Raw genomic sequence first — 16,816 nt, forward strand, 5'->3', positions numbered from 1 at the left:
GAACTTCCTGTCACTAACAGATCTGCAGCTTGAAGTACAAATTGTCCTTCAAGCTCGGCTCAGCAGCATCAACAGGATTTCCTTTTTAAATAAATAACAAGGTATTTGTTTCATTCCTACATGCGGTGTTGCACGAAAACTGGGATGACCAGGAAGGATGGGCGATTATCCAACACACGAACAGAGACATGGGAAATAAACCAGGAGGAAATGCAAGAGACTCCTGGCCACCCAGAGCCCACCCACAACTCCACCAACACAGCGGATTTTAAACTCTCGTGTTTGCTGGACTTTCCTTTCAAATACTGACACAGTCCAGAGACTGCTGGTATAGGAAATAAAAGTGCTTGCATTTATAGAGCACTGTTCACAAACTCTGGTCACTGCAAAGTGCTTGACAGCCAATGAAGTACTTTTCGAGTGTGGCCACTGCCAGGAAATGCTGCAGCCAATTTGAGCATAGCGGAGTCTTGCAAAGAGCAATAAGATAAATGATCAGACCATGTGTTTTTCGATGATGTTGATTTAAGGATTAAATATTGGTCAGAACATCACGAGAACTCCATCACTCTTCTTCACATAGGGCCACCGGATCTTTTGTGTGCGCCTGAGAGGGCAGACGGAGCCTCAGTTTATACTATCATCCAGAGGACAGCACCTCCAACACTGCCTCAGTGAAATATCAACATGTGTTTACGTGCTGGAGTCTCTGGAGTGGGTCTTGAACCCACGACCTTCTGAGTCAGAGGCAAGAGAGCTGCCACTAGGCCAAAACTGACATATGGTCAGGGACTCGCCCACAAATACTGACAGAGTCCTGAGGATTCCCTACAAACATTAATGAACTTCCAAGAGCCCAGGTTCTATTGGGCACAGTCTGCTATTCAAAGGAGAATTATGCAGGTGGAGGATCAGGAGACAGAGGAATGGATCTGATCGACAAGGTGGGACAAGTGGTGTTCCCCAGGGGTCTGTACAGGAGCCTCATCTTTCCACTATATTTATCAATGACTTGGATGAAGAGATGGAGAGTTTTAGATCCAAATTTGCAGAAGACACGAAATGAGGAAGTTACAGTAAATTGTGTCGACAGGAGAACGACACGGGTGAGATAAACCATCTCAGGTGAAATTCAAGCTCAGGAAGTATTGTAGGATTCCATTCTGCAAAAAAAAACATTATTTTAAAAGATTATTTTTTTTTTAAAACTCTCCCCGGAAGATTTGTGCCAGATTCCAAACTGATCTAATTTCTGAAGCTTCTGCAAGTCAGCTCTGCCAGTGAAACATGAAATAAAGAACAAAGTAGAACCAAATTCAAAATATCTCAAGCCCAGGGCCCTTTTTAAAAAAAATCTTCAAGTCTTTTGACTCTCTCTCTAGAATGTCACATAGGATGAAATATGATGACATTTACCTGCGTGAATGAATGTGGTCCATTTAAATTCCAGACAACCTTTTGCTGTGGCAATTTATGTGCCCAGTGGGTGGCGCCACACAGCAGTGTCGCATCATTCAATGGAACTCCACCAACAGCATTTCTGATTCACCCACAAAAATGCTCAGTGTTTATTTCTCATCTATGGACACAGGATCAGTCTTGCCTTCGTCCCCTACACTCAATTATACCCTACCCAAATGCAGACATAATAAATATCTCTGGTTCCATACTGCAATCCTATAATTTGACAGCTATTCTTTTCAAAACTACAGGCGCTGCGAAATCTGACTGCAATTAAAAAAAAATCCAACATGCCTTTCAGCCAGTTGCAACCAGCCGGCAGAAACAATGGGAGCCTGGACTTATCGCCAGCATTCTTCCTGATACCACCCACAACACCGAAAGAACTAATTCCCAATGGGACACAGCTTACTGGGTGTAGTCTCACACAGGGGTACGTCTCCCCGTGCCCTGACCCCTGGTGGGAGGGGGTACGGCTCCCCAGGCCTGGCCTCACCGTGGGGTATAGATCGAGAGATGTTGCTTTAAGCTGGGCTGTCTTTACACCCAGGTATTGGATCACCATTGGATGTGATTCTGTTTCCTCTCTCACTCCTCAGTGATCGTCATTCGTGTGTGAGCGCCACATCAGGAGTGCCAGTGTCAGCGGGACATTCCCCCTCACGTGGCACTTCCAGCCCTGCCCCCGAGAATTCCCAGCAGGAGTCACAGGGTTACAACCGGGATCAAGACCACCAGCTTGAAGAAGATCGAACCCACTTGAACTGGTCCAGCAGGGGTTAACTCAGCGAGGTCAAGGAACGGACCAGGTATCTTCTCCATGACTCAGTATCACGAGGGGGGAAGAGGACTATCCCTGGTGCAATCAGACCTCCCACGTTCTTCTAAAAGCCTAAAAAGATGAGGCTTTGAGTTTGTGGTGTTCAGCAGGGTACATGTTAAACATCCACTTGTTGCAGAATTAATAAGGAGCTAACCTGACTGAACTGCACAGAGGTGAGGGGTTGTCACCGGGCAAGAAAGACTACCCCAGGGAAGGGACATTGTCTGGAAACAAACAAACAAACAATAAACCTGAGAGGGAGAATCTAACCTTCTTTTGTCTTTTTGTGCTCTCCTCGTTCCTTCTGTAAGGAGCGCTCCAGCCTGGATCGATGCTCATACACCACTGGAGAAACAAACAGATGTTTCGGGTCATTCCACACAATCCTCAGGTTGCTGTTGCCCCGGGAACCCCGCACGCTGCAGCGGGATGGTTACCACCTCCAACTGCAGCCAATCAGGAGCCACTCTGAGAACCTCATCATATCATCTCTCGTTTCAACTCAGGTTTCTGAGATGCTTTAAGCGAGGGAAAGGAGGATAGGTAGAGGGAGAGAGGGAAGGGGGGGTAGAGGGAGAGAGGGAAGGGGGGGTAGAGGGAGAGAGGGAAGGGGGGGTAGAGGGAGAGAGGGAAGGGGGGTAGAGGGAGAGAGGGAAGGGGGGTAGAGGGAGAGAGGGAAGGGGGGTAGAGGGAGAGAGGGAAGGGGGGGTAGAGGGAGAGAGGGAAGGGGGGTTAGAGGGAGGGAGGGAGGGGCAGGGGGTAGAGGGGTGGGGGGTAGAGGGAAGGAGGGAGGGGCGGGGGGTAGAGGGAGGGAGGGGTGGGGGGTAGAGGGAGGGAGGGGGGTTGGAGGGAGGGAGGGGTGGGGGGTAGAGGGAGGGAGGGGCGGGGGGTAGAGGGAGGGAGGGGCGGGGGGGTAGAGGGAGGGAGGGGCTGGGGTAGAGGGAGGGAGGGGCGGGGTAGAGGGAGGGAGGGGTGGGGGGTAGAGGGAGGGAGGGGCGGGGGTAGAGGGAGGGAGGGGCGGGGGTAGAGGGAGGGAGGGGCGGGGGTAGAGGGAGGGAGGGGCGGGGGGCAGAGGGAGAGGGGGCGGGGGGTAGAGGGAGAGAGGGGCGGGGGTAGAGGGAGAGAGGGGCGGGGGGTAGAGGGAGAGAGGGACGGGGGGTAGAGGGAGAGAGGGTCGGGGGGTAGAGGGAGAGAGGGGCGGGGGGTAGAGGGAGGAAGGGGCGGGGGGTAGAGGGAGGGACGGGGCGGGTGGTAGAGGGAGGGAGGGGCGGGTGGTAGAGGGAGGGAGGGGCGGGTGGTAGAGGGAGGGAGGGACGGGGGGTAGAGGGAGAGAGGGTCGGGGTGGTAGAGGGAGACAGGGGCGGGGGGGGTAGAGGGAGAGGGGGACAGAGAGAGAGAGAGGGGGGACAGGGAGGGAGGGATAGAAAGAGGGGGACAGAGAGAGAGAGAGGGGGGGACAGAGAGGGACAGGGAGAGAGAGAGGGGGGGAGACAGAGAGAGAGAGTGAGACAGAGAGACAGAGAGAGAGAAAGAGAGATTGTGTTATGATATGGCAGGTGGTATTTGCCAGGCTGACCAAATCCACAAGGGAAACTTGGCCACGCTATCACAACAATTTTGCAATGTGTATTTATTATGAGAAGGCTTGTGCAGGGAAGTCAGAAGTAATGAGTCCACTACCACCTTTAGAGATTTTAAAGATCAAATTAAGACATTTAAATTAAAACATTTATTTACAAAAGAAGAAAAACTAACACACACAAGATTACAGTTATAACAGTTCCCAAAATTTCTACTTGACCAGATTCTCAACTACACATCCCTTTCAAGGCAACTGCACAAATAGGTTCCAAATTTATAAAGTCATCCACCAATATTACCACAAGCACCCACCGGTCAATGGACTTCCAAAGGCTTTTAACACAGCTTTGGTCACTGGCACAACAAAACTTCTTCAGGGTGGCTAGAGGCTTTTTCTCCAAGTCTGTTTCACACCGTCACCTTTCAAGATCTCACACGGCCACACCTCACGCAGCCTTCCAACCTTCTTCAAACATATTCCTCCCTTTTCGATCTGTAAATCCCACTGTTTCAACTTGTCTTTAGAAGTTGCTTTTCCCAGAATATAAAAATCTTTCATGTTATCATTATGGCCAGCACTTTTGGGAAAAATAAATGTATTCACTTTGCTTTATTTATCCTGCCAGTTGTAAATACTTTCCATGTCCCTTTGAAAATCAAACACTTCTCCACTCATCTAAAAATGCAAATTTCATTCACACCATTTCTGCTAGTTTATCTCCATTTCAAATGTCTGGTTTACACCTAACTTCTTAGATAATTTAAACATTGCAGACGGATCGTCTCTAGCTTAATTAAATTAACCACTCAGACAGAATCATACACACAAGAGTCTGCTTTAAAGTATCCCGAGGGGAGCGAGGGGGGAAAGAGAGGGCGCGGGTGGGGAGAGTGGGAAAGGGAGCGAAAGGGAGAGAGAGAGGAGAGAGGGTGGGAAAGGAAGGGCCGGAGAGTGGGAGGGAGGGAGAGGGCAGAGAGAGGAGAGGGAAAGGGCAGAGAGCAAGAGTTCGAGAGGGTGAAGGCAGAGTGAGAGAGGGAAGAAAGAGAGGGGGAACAGGAGAACGGAGAGACAGAGGGAGGGAGGGAGAGGAGATTGAGGCCAGAGGGGGGGGCAGTGAGTGAGGCTGGAGACGGTGGGGGGGGTGGAGAGTCAGGCCAGAGAGAGGGAGAGTGGAGAGTGAGGCCGGAGAGAGAGAGAGAGAGAGAGGGGGGAAGGCGGAGAGAGAGAGAGGGGGAAGGCGGAGAGAGGGAGGAGGCGGAGAGAGAGAGAGGGGGGAAGGCGGAGAGAAAGAGAGAGAGAGGGGAGGCGGAGAGAGAGGGGGGGGGAGGCGGAGAGAGAGAGAGAGAGAGGGGAGGTGGGGAGAGAGAGAGGGGAGGTGGGGAGAGAGACGGAGAGAAAGAGGAGGTGGAGAGAGAGAGAGACACAGAGAGAGAGAGAGAGAGAGGGTGTGGCAGAGAGAGGGAGAGAATGTGGCAGAGAGGGGGAGATGGAATGAACAAGGTGGAGTGAGAAGGTGAGGGAGGGAGAATGTGAGGAAGAGAGAAAGCATGAAACAAAAACAAAAATAGCAGGAAAAACTCAGCAGGTCTGACAGTATCTGCGGCGAGGAGTACAGTTAATGTTTCGAGTCCGTATGACTCTTCATCAGAACTGTTCTGATGAAGAGTCATACGGACTCGAAACGTTAACTGTATTCCTCTCCGCAGATGCTGTCAGACCTGCTGAGTTTTTCCTGCTATTTTTGTTTTTGTTTCAGGTTTCCAGCATCCGCAGTATTTTGCTTTCATATAAGAGAGAAAGCATCTTTGATATAGGGAAAGTGAGTCAGAAGTGGCAGAGGAAGGGAGTGTGAAATGAGTGGAGAAAGAGGAACTAGAGAGGGCAATGTAGGCTGTACGGACAGTACAAGCTTAGCAGGGAGCAGTGTGGCTTCCAGTTCACACATAGCTCATTGAGACATGGCGCACTCTGGTTACATCACGAGGATGTGACCCACTGTCTCTAAGGGCTGACATCTCTGTTTCAGAGTTTGAGCTATTTTCATACAGCAGTTTTGTTATTAGCTGTGCTGCTGAGTGTTAATGCTGAAAGTTTTAGTTGTTGAATATGTGGACATCACCAGAAACTACCTAAACAGTGATTTTACTGTGTGCTAAAGGTGCTAGATAAACATAAGATGTTATTTAACCCCCCGACATGCCACAGCCGCTTTAGCCATCCTGTGTACTAACCTGTCTTGGCTCACATTCCACTAAAAACACCAAAAACACAACATTTCTTCCCTTTTTGTGAGTTGCCAAGGCTGAGTGACCTGCTCAAATGTCTCAGTCAGTGCTGTATATTGTCATTAACAGCAACTAGTTAATGAGTGGGTCAAAGGCATTCAGCTTTAGCCACCCATTACCCGGCCAATGAGGTGAACAGGTTCACTTGGTAAGTCAGACAGTAAATCCCTGCTTGAGGTTGACACAATATGCTCAGCCTTTGCCAGCAGTTATCTGTCCCTGCCTCATTGAAGGCAAGCCCTTCCTTTAGAGCATTATGCTCCTTTCCAACCCCAATTCTTGACATACAACAGTCCCTTTCCATCAATCAAAACTAGGATCAGGGTTGTTACGTGTCTTGTTCTGTTGGGTGGTAGTGAAGAATTTGAATATTGCTGAAGAGAGACATGTTGCCAAAGCAACACACATTCATTGGCAGAGACCCTGGTCCCTGCAAACAAAAGGGATACGTTCAGGCCTTGCACCTTTTTTGAATTACCCGGGAGCTTGGGAGATCCCCATTGTTTTCTCCATGGCAATGCCTCGGCCAATCAGAGTCGACTTGCCAACCAATCAGCACCCTTTTCTCCTGTGGTATAAATTGTTGTGATTGTTTAAAGTTTGGCATTCTTGCATTTGTCCTGATCTGTGCAAGACGAAAAGTCTCGGCTGAATTCTCTTTTCTTCCTACAGGATTCCTGCTCACCAAATTAGCCCTTTTCAACTAAAATTTCACAAATCACAGATCTCCCAATTCAATGCCAGGCCCAGCAGCAATCTAACTAGACCCCAATACCCATGACCCAGGCACCATGAGAACATCAGATTAAAGAGATGCCACATTGAGGACAGGTTCACACCGGCACAGAGCCAGAAAGAAAAGGGATAAAAAGGCCCAGCACCAGCTGGACTCATTTACAAACATTATTCCATAGCCACGAGGTTGAGCCAAATGATTCTTTCAGTTGGCAAGACGTTCTTGTGGTTACAGTTTGTGCTCCAAGACTCTCATGGATGTGCACAAGCTACTGTTCAGTCATTGCTTCCATATCAGATCAAATCTCTTACCCATGTTCTGGGTACAGAAGATGAAGGTCACTGCTGCTGAATGTCTGATTCTATTCATCCTGCTGGATTGGACGCAGAGCCAGCTTTAGCTGCTCACCCGATTGAGTTTCTCAATCTTGTCTCCCTTTCGATGTGCTTTAGAGCAGGAGGTGGAAAGGTGGTCCTCTGTCAGTGGGATGACAGCAGTTCCTGTCTACACACACATTGGATGACTGGGCATTTCACTGGCCACAGCGAAACCCCAAGAGTATGGGGGAAAACAGGAACAGAGCAGTTTCACCCAGTCCCAGCTTATGTTCTGGGAATATCTCTTCCTACAAGCCTCATTTGATCTACGTATCAGCATCAGTACAGGATGTCAATCATTTTATAGGTCATTTAGTTAAAATAAACATTTCACAAAATCAGCATGAATCTTTCCTTAATTTGAAAAGAACGAAAATCTATTTACAGTCAACAGCAGAGTTTGGGCAAATTTTGGGGGGTGTTTTTTTGTCCAAAGACATGGCTGGTGGGGTTGTCAAAGAGAGAAGGCAGAGGGACAAAAATAGAATGGATAAGCAAGTTTCTCTTTAAAGGAAAAGTAGCTTCTACTTGACATTCATGTCGCAGCAAAACATTTCAGGCTCAGAGCTAGGAGGGGGAAAGTGAGAAAGTGTGTGCACAGGAGAGAGACTAACAGAACTTACAGAGCAAGGACAAAGAAAAAAGCAGAGACAAGCAGGGCCTCCTTCTGAAATGAGCATGACACATGAGAGCTCACTTTCTCCGACTGCATTAAAGATTACATTTACTTCAGGGAATACCCAGGCTCATACCCAGCACACATGTGACACCAGTGCAGGTCAGGTTTGACCCAGCCATGTGTTCAAATGAAAGGGGCTTCTGTCGGAGAAATGCAGGCGAAGGGTCAAGGCCAAACAGCATCAGCTTTTAAAATAGACGGAGAGCAGGTCAGTCAATAAGTGGATATAAAAATATCACGAATGCTGGAAATCAAATAAAAACAAAAAACACCGGAAATACGCAGCAGGCCCATCAACATCCGACAGCGGAGAGACAGGTTAACTTTAACTAAGACATCTGACCCAAAGTCTACCTGTCACTTCTTGAATTCGCAGTGGGTGAATGATGGCAAGCTTTTAGTTTTAAAAGCCAGCAGACTGTGGGAGGAAGGGGAGACTGGGGCAGTGCTCCATAAAATCCTACGAGGCAGTGAGAAGGGAGAAAGGTGATATTTGGAACTTGGCAGAGAAAAATTTCAGCAGTTTATTGACCATGATAATGCTTTAAAAAATAAGATGCCAGAGAGGCTCAGACGAAAATCATTCCATCAGACTGCAAGGTTAAGCTAGTGTACAACCTGAAGCTGAGCTAGACCCATTGATACCACAGATTGTTTAATACAGCTGTGGGTTTGCAGCAGATCTGTGTTTGAGAAGGTTCTGAATATGTATAAAATTAAAAGCAGATAACGGATTGGGTGTTTGTTTCGAAAAAAAATACCAGAATCCAGCCTCTCCTCCAACCCCCAGAACTTGTGCCGCTTTAGATGGAGATTATAATTAAAATTACAATTAACATTTTCATAGATTTTTTTTTAAATAGGAGTTAAGCGGATTTCAGGATTGGAATCTTGAGCCCATCTCCTTCCCCACCCTGTCTACACCTGGTACTGGCCAAGAGTCCAGACCAGGGTAGTACCTGACAGATTATATTTAACGATACCATTATCATTCTAGTGTGGTGCATCTAAACCAAATTTATACACGATGGCAGAGTGGGAAGACCTCACCAACATTTCAGAATCAGTACTGGAATTTTCTGACTCAGCAAGTGTGTTGTAAGGTGCTTCCATCCCTCTCTTTCTCCTTCTATATGCCCTGTGTGGCACTGGCACAGAGCAGTCTCCCCCGCACAGGAGGATAGTAGACTTAAGGAGATTGACACAGAATCCGTGGGCAGGTTTATTCAGGATATCAACTACTGTGTGCGGTAATAAACTTCCGTCTTCCAGCTGATTTTCCAGATTTCCATTCTCCACTTATGAGCAGTTTAACTTAAATAAACTTGGTACATTTGCTGAGTATTTTTCCAGCATTTAGAGGCCTGGACCATATTGGTCATGAACTCAAAACCATCAGTTTCATGCCCTTTACCCTGGTCCAAAACTACCTTAAATCAGCTGCAATACGACCTGAGAATTTATATAAAGTTGCTATGGGGAACATTCAATCTTAATGTTTAATTCTTTTCCTTTGCTTCTTAATTGTATATAAATTGTGTTTAATTATATGCAGGTGGACAGCATTCACTAGGGTTTCACTTGAGCAGATATAAGAGACACTCACTGAAACAGTGGGGTACTTGAGTTAGGAGGTATACGTTCATAATGTTTCACTCTGTAAATAAATGTTAGACTGAGTAAAGACTGGCGGTGGTTCAATAACTTTCCCAATTGGCTTTCTGGAACAAAACACTTTGTTTCCCAGAGGTGTCTGTAGGAACACTATTGTGCTGCCCCAGACTTCTCAAACAGCAGCACCAAAAGCTGACGAGCATGTTTGGAAATTGCTGCAGAGCATCTGGATCATTGTGTAAAACAGAGCACTTTTCCAATTCATCTGTCAGTTTGGAGCCTAGAACCCACTTCAAACTGAGTTCATTCCTTCCTATTCCTGGCAAGACAATCAGCTGCTGAGGAGGTTTTTCCAGGCTTTATGAATAAATCAAAAACTAAACATCAATTTGGAAAACTAATGAGGAAATTTAAAAAAATACCCTGGACATAAATAATAATTATGGTGAGGGGCCATTTAAACTAGCCACAATTGACCAATACAATAATCAGTGAGCGCTATAAAGACTACTGTCAGCTTTGTAAATCAGACATACTCACCCGAAATATTTGTTTGGTTTTACTTGTTTTGTTAAGTGGGGGAAATTAGTCTCCAGCAGCGTTACTGCAAACAGCCAGTTCATACAAGAGAATATAACCAATCCACTGAGAGAATAGACCCCACTGAGCTGATCTAGCCTACAATGATGAATCATGTACATAATAGTATAGTTAACATTTTGTTTACTCATTCACAGGATGTGGGCGTGGCTGGCTATGCCAGCACTTATTGCCCATGCTGAATTGCCCTTGAGAAGGTGGTGGTGAGCTGCCTTCTTGAACCGCTGCAGTCCATGTGGTGTAGGTATATCCACTGTGCAGTTAGGGGGGGGTGGGGGGGTTCCAGGATTTTGATCCAGTGACAGTGAAGGAACAGTGATATATTTCCAAGTCAGGATGGTGAGTGGCCTGGAGGGGAACTTCCAAGTGGTGGTGTTCCCATGTGTCCTACTGCCCTTGTCTTTCTAGATGGTGGCGGTCGCGGGTTTGGAAGGTGCTAAGGAGCTTTAGTGAGTTTCTGCAGTGCATCTTGTAGGTGGTACACACTGCTGTCACTGTGCAAGGGCGGTGGAGGGAGTGAATGTGGTGCCAGTCAAGCGGGCTGCTTTGTCCTGGGCGGTGTCAAGCTTCTTGAGTGATGTGGGAGCTGCACTCATCCAGGCAAGTCGGGAGTATTCCATCACACTACTGACCTGTGCCTTGTAGATGGTGGACAGGCTTTGGGAAGTCAGGAGGTGAGTTACTCGTCGCATTATTCCTAGCCTCTGACCTGCTCTTGTAGCCACAGTATTTATATGGCTAGTCCAGTTCAGTTTCTGGTCTGTGAGAACCCCAAGGATATTGATATGATATGTTGACATCCCACACCTTTTAGAGCTTAAAATAACCGTTCACAATTTCAGTCCAATGTTTGCTACTTAGAAACTATTAATTTTAACACCTCTGTTTAAATGTTAGACCAAAGATTATCACAGGAATGTGTTAAACATTTGTCAAATTATCACCAATGGAAAATTGAAAGCTCTAATTTAAAAATGGATCACTGATACTGTAAAAAAAAACCCCGTGCTCATTACAGTAATTGCCAATTAGTCTTACGGCCTTCGTTACCTTGACCTCATCTTATTAGCTTCCTTGTGCTTCAGAATGTATTCCTGGGAATCCCAGAGCAGAAGAGGTGGCTCATCCAAGTTTTAAACAGGAAACACCTCATTCTTGAGGGGAGGAACGATCCTTCAGCAGAATTATAAAGAGAAATGATTTCTCTTGATGCTTCATCTCATCGGAGTTGATCTTATCCCTCAATCAGATGGAACTTTTTAAAATTTAGGAAACTAATTAACTCATAGCTTCCCCTGAAAAACATGAAATGAAGGCTGTGCTTTCAGTGGAGGGATGAGTGCCAGGGGTGAGCTGGGCCTAAAACCATTAATCAGATGCCAGGTTTGAGCAATAGATGGGAGAGAAATTGTTCAGAACTGTCCATCTATGTAGTTCAAGTTGAAACATTGGGTGCAGATTTGTTTTCAGCTGTGGCTCAGTGGGTAGCACACTTGCCTTTTGAGTCAGAAGGTCATGGGTTCAATACACTATCCAGAGGCTGGAGCACCAGATTTATGCTGATACTCCAGTTCGGTACAAAGAGAGTGCCACAGTGTGGGAGGCGCCATCTTTCAAATGAGCCTTTAATCTGAGGTCCCGCCTTCCTGCTTGAGTGCAGTAAAAGATTACTATTTCAAAAAAAAAACAGAGGAATTCTTCCTGGTGTCCTGGTCAGTATTTATCCCTCGACCAACATCATTATTACTGATCGTTACCTCAGTGCTGTTTGTGAGGCGTTGCTGTGCACAAACTGCCTTGTGTTTCCTGCATTATAATAGTAATTACACTTCAAATGTGCAGCAGTAGCTGCAAAAAGCAATAAGACATTCTGAGATTGTGAAAGATGCTATATAAAAGTCCTCTTTTATTTCTTGTGCCATTAGCCATACAGGAGTATGACTTCCCAACACAAGAGCACAAAGAGGCCAGTATCAGAGTACTCCCCTATCCTCCCTCTAAAGTAAGACTCCACCAAAACAAGGCTTCCAACAAGTTTCTTTTTCTCCCTCAAGGAATAAAGCAGACAGGGAGGAATATAAGACAGCACTAATAGCACACAATCATAGAACTCCTCAGCAAGCATCCCCTCCATCCAGGATGCACCCCAATGTCACCCACTCAATACGAGGCACTTCAATATTCTCACCACATGGACCGAAACATCCTGCAAACTACAGCCCAATATATAATCGCCACGTTAGGACATTTATCACTTATCCCTCCCCTCAATCAGCCTCGGGAAAAAAGGCCACTCTCCAATCCCGCATATACTGAACAGTGGCCAGAACTCCAGCATTTCACAGGACCCCATGGCAAAAGACCAAATCCAGGATGAAAGGTCAGACATGCTCACTAGCTTTAGTTGATAGAAAATTGATTTTTACTCTCAGACAAAAATAATATGTACAACATTCCTGCCTTTTGCCAGAAGAGGATGTAAAACCCCTTGTCCACCCAGCTCCTTTACAGCCACAATACAAACTGAAAGTGCTGGAAAAACTCAGCAGATCTGGTAGCATCTGCAGAGAGGGAAACAAAGTTAATGTTTCGAGTCCGTATGACTCTTCAGAGCTCTGAAGAAGTCATATAGACTCGACATATTAACTTTGTTTCTCTCTCCACAGTTGCTGCCAGACCTGCTGAGTTCTTCCAACATTTTCTGTTCTTCTATTTCAGATTTCCAGCATCTGCAGTATTTAGCTTTTATCCTTTACAGCCATTTTGTTTTGCCTCACTCCTCCACACTTGCTGTCTCTTGCATTGTGGGCCTGTTAAACTTGTCTTTTACCCTTGCAGGTGCTGACAGATCTGCTGTTTATCTCCAATGGTGTAAGAGTTTGCATTTTTACTCTAGCTATTGGGTTCCGTCTCACCAGTCTCTCTCGTATGTGGCCCTCAAGTCCCTTTTAATCCAGCAAGCACCTTAAATAATACAAAGATCCAAGGATCATAACTGAGGACCTTTAATCCACACAGCAGCTACCAGAATATATCATGCGCTGCCTCATGAAGTATCCTCTCTTTATAGAAAAGAGACTGAATAAGCATTAGACCCAGACACAGGTTGCAAACCAAAAACTGATTTACTTACATAAAGATACATGAAATAACTGTAACTCCAATTTAATATAGAAGACATTCCCTTAACGTTTAGAAGGTAAACTGCTCTGTCTTTACTATAGCAGCTGGTCTTTGCTGCTGGCTGTAAAATCCACACAACTGTGTGACTAAGAGAAATTCAACACCCCCCCCTTTAAAGTCTGTGACATGATGTATGTGCTCAGGAAGCTACAATGACAAACAATGGCCAGTCCCTTCCTACAAGAAATTCAAGAAAAGCTGTCAGAGTAACAAACTTATAAATGAAGTCTATTGTTTTGTGTGACATCGGAAGGCTCCCAAGTGCCTGCCTGGTTCTACACCCCCAGCCTCCTGCTGCGCAAATGGAATAATGGACATCTTAGATCACCAGGTATCCTAAGGGAGCATCTTCCACAATGGTACCAGTTGCAAATAACAACTTTCCATCCTATGATAGACCTCCTCTTTTGTTCTTCTCACCCCCTGCCCTGCCCCTGTACTTGCTTAAAAATCCCTCACATCTCCAACGTTTTGCAGTTCTGGCCAAAGGTCATCAGCCTGAAACATTAACTCGGTTTCTCTCTCCACAGATGCTGTCAGACCCGCTGTGTATTGCCACCATGTTCTGCCTCTATTTCAGATTTCCAGCATCTGCAGTAATTTACTTTTGTACTTTAAAAAAAATATATATATCCTTGACAGGAATGCTGTGAAATGGAATCACACTAGTGATTTATAACGGGGGCATTTGCGCTGCATCGATACTCTGTATGTTGAAGTGGAAAATCAGAAGTCTTTTTTTGTTTAAACTTCTCGCTGCTTTGTTCTACACATGGTGACACATTTGGAGTCTGAAGGAAGTTGGCTCATTAACTGAAGCTTACTGGATGTTATGACACAAACGATAAACGTTTCCAGCCAGTTCCGGGCAGAGATGAAGACACAAATCTTGGAAAATTTGATCAAAGCTAACATTTTCCCTCAATCTCTTTATTCTGGTGGAAACCAAGAGTAGAATTTACCAACAATGCGGGGCCAAACTGGCTCACATCTCCACAGTGCTACCGCGCCTGGTTACACTGGAGTTTGAACTTTTAGAGTCGACTTCCCTGCAGAAGGCTATACCTATGCCTGGCTTTATATGTGCCCAGCTGCCCAGAGCTCCCAGCAATTCGACTTTTTTTTTAAATGTTTACAGATGTAAAAATTCGAAACCTGGAATCCCTTTAAATCTAGTTTTGACAGCGCGCTGAAACTCTTAAGTGTCACTTCCAGTACCACGAAAGCTGGAGTTGTCAACAGAACTGATGAGGACCTGAGCAGCGGTTTAGGTTTTCCACAAATCGACGGGACCCAAGACAGACACGAATCAAAGTCAGCCGGTCCGCCAAAGGGCTCGCATTGCCACCATCAAAGCGAGACGCTACAGATCAGAACCATTGCATTGGCAAACAACTTGCCTCACCCCAAAACTAATCCTGTCCTTTCATCGGAGCTTCAAAGCAACAAGGTTGCTGAGCTGGCCAGGTTAGCACTCTCAAAATTCGGAGCAATTCCATAAGATGTTAAACATACTCCGGGGGGGTGGGGGGGTGGTGGTGGTCACTGTCCTGGCCGCTGATCTTTGAATGCTGTAATGATACAGGCCCTCCCCAAGGGCCGAATATAGCTGAGCACATCTCCAGCTCCTCTGGTGACACTAGCCGGGAACGGGGGGGCTCAAATTCAACAGGTCGATCAAACATGTTTTCTGAAGCCCCCCTACCCCAACTCCGTGTAATTTCACGACAACCCCCCCACCCCCCCCAAAAAAAAGTGAATCTAAATCTCCAGGGGGAATGATCTGACCTGATAAGATGAGTTCCTTGTCCCCTCAAACACTAATGAATATTCTATATTGTTTCCCGGTCAATGGATCTCCCAGAGAGATGTAATGAGGGGGATGGGGGAGGGGTCAAACTGGAGGGTGAGAGTTGATGCGAAATGTTTTTTTTTAACTAGAACTCAAAACTCCACGCAGTAGGGGACAACTATCCCAGGAATGTAAACATACAAAATAGGCAACGTTTCCCCTCCTCTAAAATAGGGGCAGTAATAAGCTATTGTGTAAAACACGAACTTTTCACTTCAGAAGTGAATAAAGTCTCTTCGCTTTGTGTGGATTAAAACAGTTACAATTGTCCAACATGTTACAATCACCGGATGCCTCTTAACCCCGCCCTCTATCACTCGGTTTATTCTGCTGTGGCCGGGAGTGCTTTACAACTCGTCTGAAAGCAGTTTTATCGAGACCCACCTTGTAACTGAGCTGAGACCGATTCTTGCTGTTGCTTGTATTTCTGGGCCAGCATCTCGGCGCCTCTCAAATTCTCCTGCAGGTGGGTGTAGGTGTAAAAGCCGAACCCAAAACAAAGTACAACTAGGACACCGAATCCCGTCTGGAGTAGCCCCTTCTGTCTCCTGGAACACATCCCATTCCCCATAGTGGAAGAATTCACACACCCCCCCCCACCGATCACTCTATGCAGCTACCATTGGTCTGGTGGATTTCAGTAGACGGGAGTTCCCTGTGCCCCTCGCTTTCCTGACACTTGCCCTTCAGCTGGCTGCACCTTGAAATAAGGATAAACAAACGTGGACCACAAACTCAATGTAGCCAAACACCCGCGATTCAGCTCCGGTATACATTAACTTGATACATTTAGGAAGTAGCGAAATTGACAGTGAAACTGGCCAATGGGCTCTGTCGCCACTGATGTCGCGCGCACCCCGCAGCCAATCAGCTCAAGGGTTGGAGGCAGGATTTGTAAAGATAAATCGGGCCTATTCACCCTTTCGTTTAATTCCGAGGGTTTGTTTGTGTTAATGTTTAGTGCGGGTAACCGGGGTTCACACGGGGTGTTTAAAATCACCATTCGCTGTTCATTCCATTCTCAACCTCCAACAATATCCCGCTCACATTGAAACTCTGGACTCCAGTCTAGTCAGCGCCCTCCAACACTGGAAGACCGCACATGTACTCCTGACTCGTCTTGACCTTTGAGTCAGCGCAAGGGGCTTTTTGGGTTTCACCTGCTCCCCAAACCACTCGATGGCATGAGATAGTTTGTGTCAGAATACACCAATGGATTGCAGTCACAGACGCAGGAAAGACTGGACATGCACAGCTGGTGGGTCAGCAAGTGGTCACTGGATTGACCCTCATGGTCAGAGGGCTGAGTAATCCAGATGAATGTTGGTTTTTCATCCTTCAAAACATTAGTCCGAGAGTTGTCTTCAAAAAGAAAAAACTTGCATTTATATAGCACCTAATCACAAACGCTGGGTGTCTCCACGTGTCTTACAACCAATGAAGCACTTTTGAAGTGTAGTCACTGTCGTAACATAGGAAACGCAGCAGCCAATTTGCACACAGCAAGCTCCTAAAGAAAAGCAATGTGATAACGGCCAGATAATCTGTTTTTGTGACGTTGACTGACGGATAAATTTTGGCCAAACACCAGGAATAACTCCCATGCTCTCCTTCAAATAGTGCC

The 16,816-nt window shown here is 46.3% G+C and overlaps 1 protein-coding gene across 7 annotated transcripts in view; it reads right to left on the reverse strand.

The window, feature by feature from the left end:
• LOC144690498 (uncharacterized) overlaps positions 1 to 16,005 on the reverse strand; it is a 53,776-nt gene extending 37,771 nt beyond the window's left edge. For 3 of the 7 annotated variants that reach the window (XM_078558041.1, XM_078558039.1, XM_078558040.1), the window contains exons 1-2: positions 15,577 to 16,004; positions 2,555 to 2,629 (exon numbers count right to left, since the gene is read on the reverse strand). In XM_078558041.1, the coding sequence (XP_078414167.1) occupies positions 2,555 to 2,629; positions 15,577 to 15,763 (262 nt within the window). In that variant the 5' untranslated portion in view covers positions 15,764 to 16,004. Of the gene's footprint in view, positions 1 to 2,554; positions 2,630 to 8,297; positions 8,404 to 15,576 lie in introns of all 7 variants that reach the window. The other 4 variants (XM_078558042.1, XM_078558043.1, XM_078558046.1 and 1 more) reach the window with 3 other exon arrangements.
• Between the last annotated feature and the right edge of the window lie 811 nt (positions 16,006 to 16,816).

This window comes from Cetorhinus maximus, chromosome 15, assembly GCF_964194155.1.
Source record: "Cetorhinus maximus chromosome 15, sCetMax3.hap1.1, whole genome shotgun sequence".
Classification (NCBI taxonomy): Eukaryota; Metazoa; Chordata; class Chondrichthyes; order Lamniformes; family Cetorhinidae; genus Cetorhinus; species Cetorhinus maximus.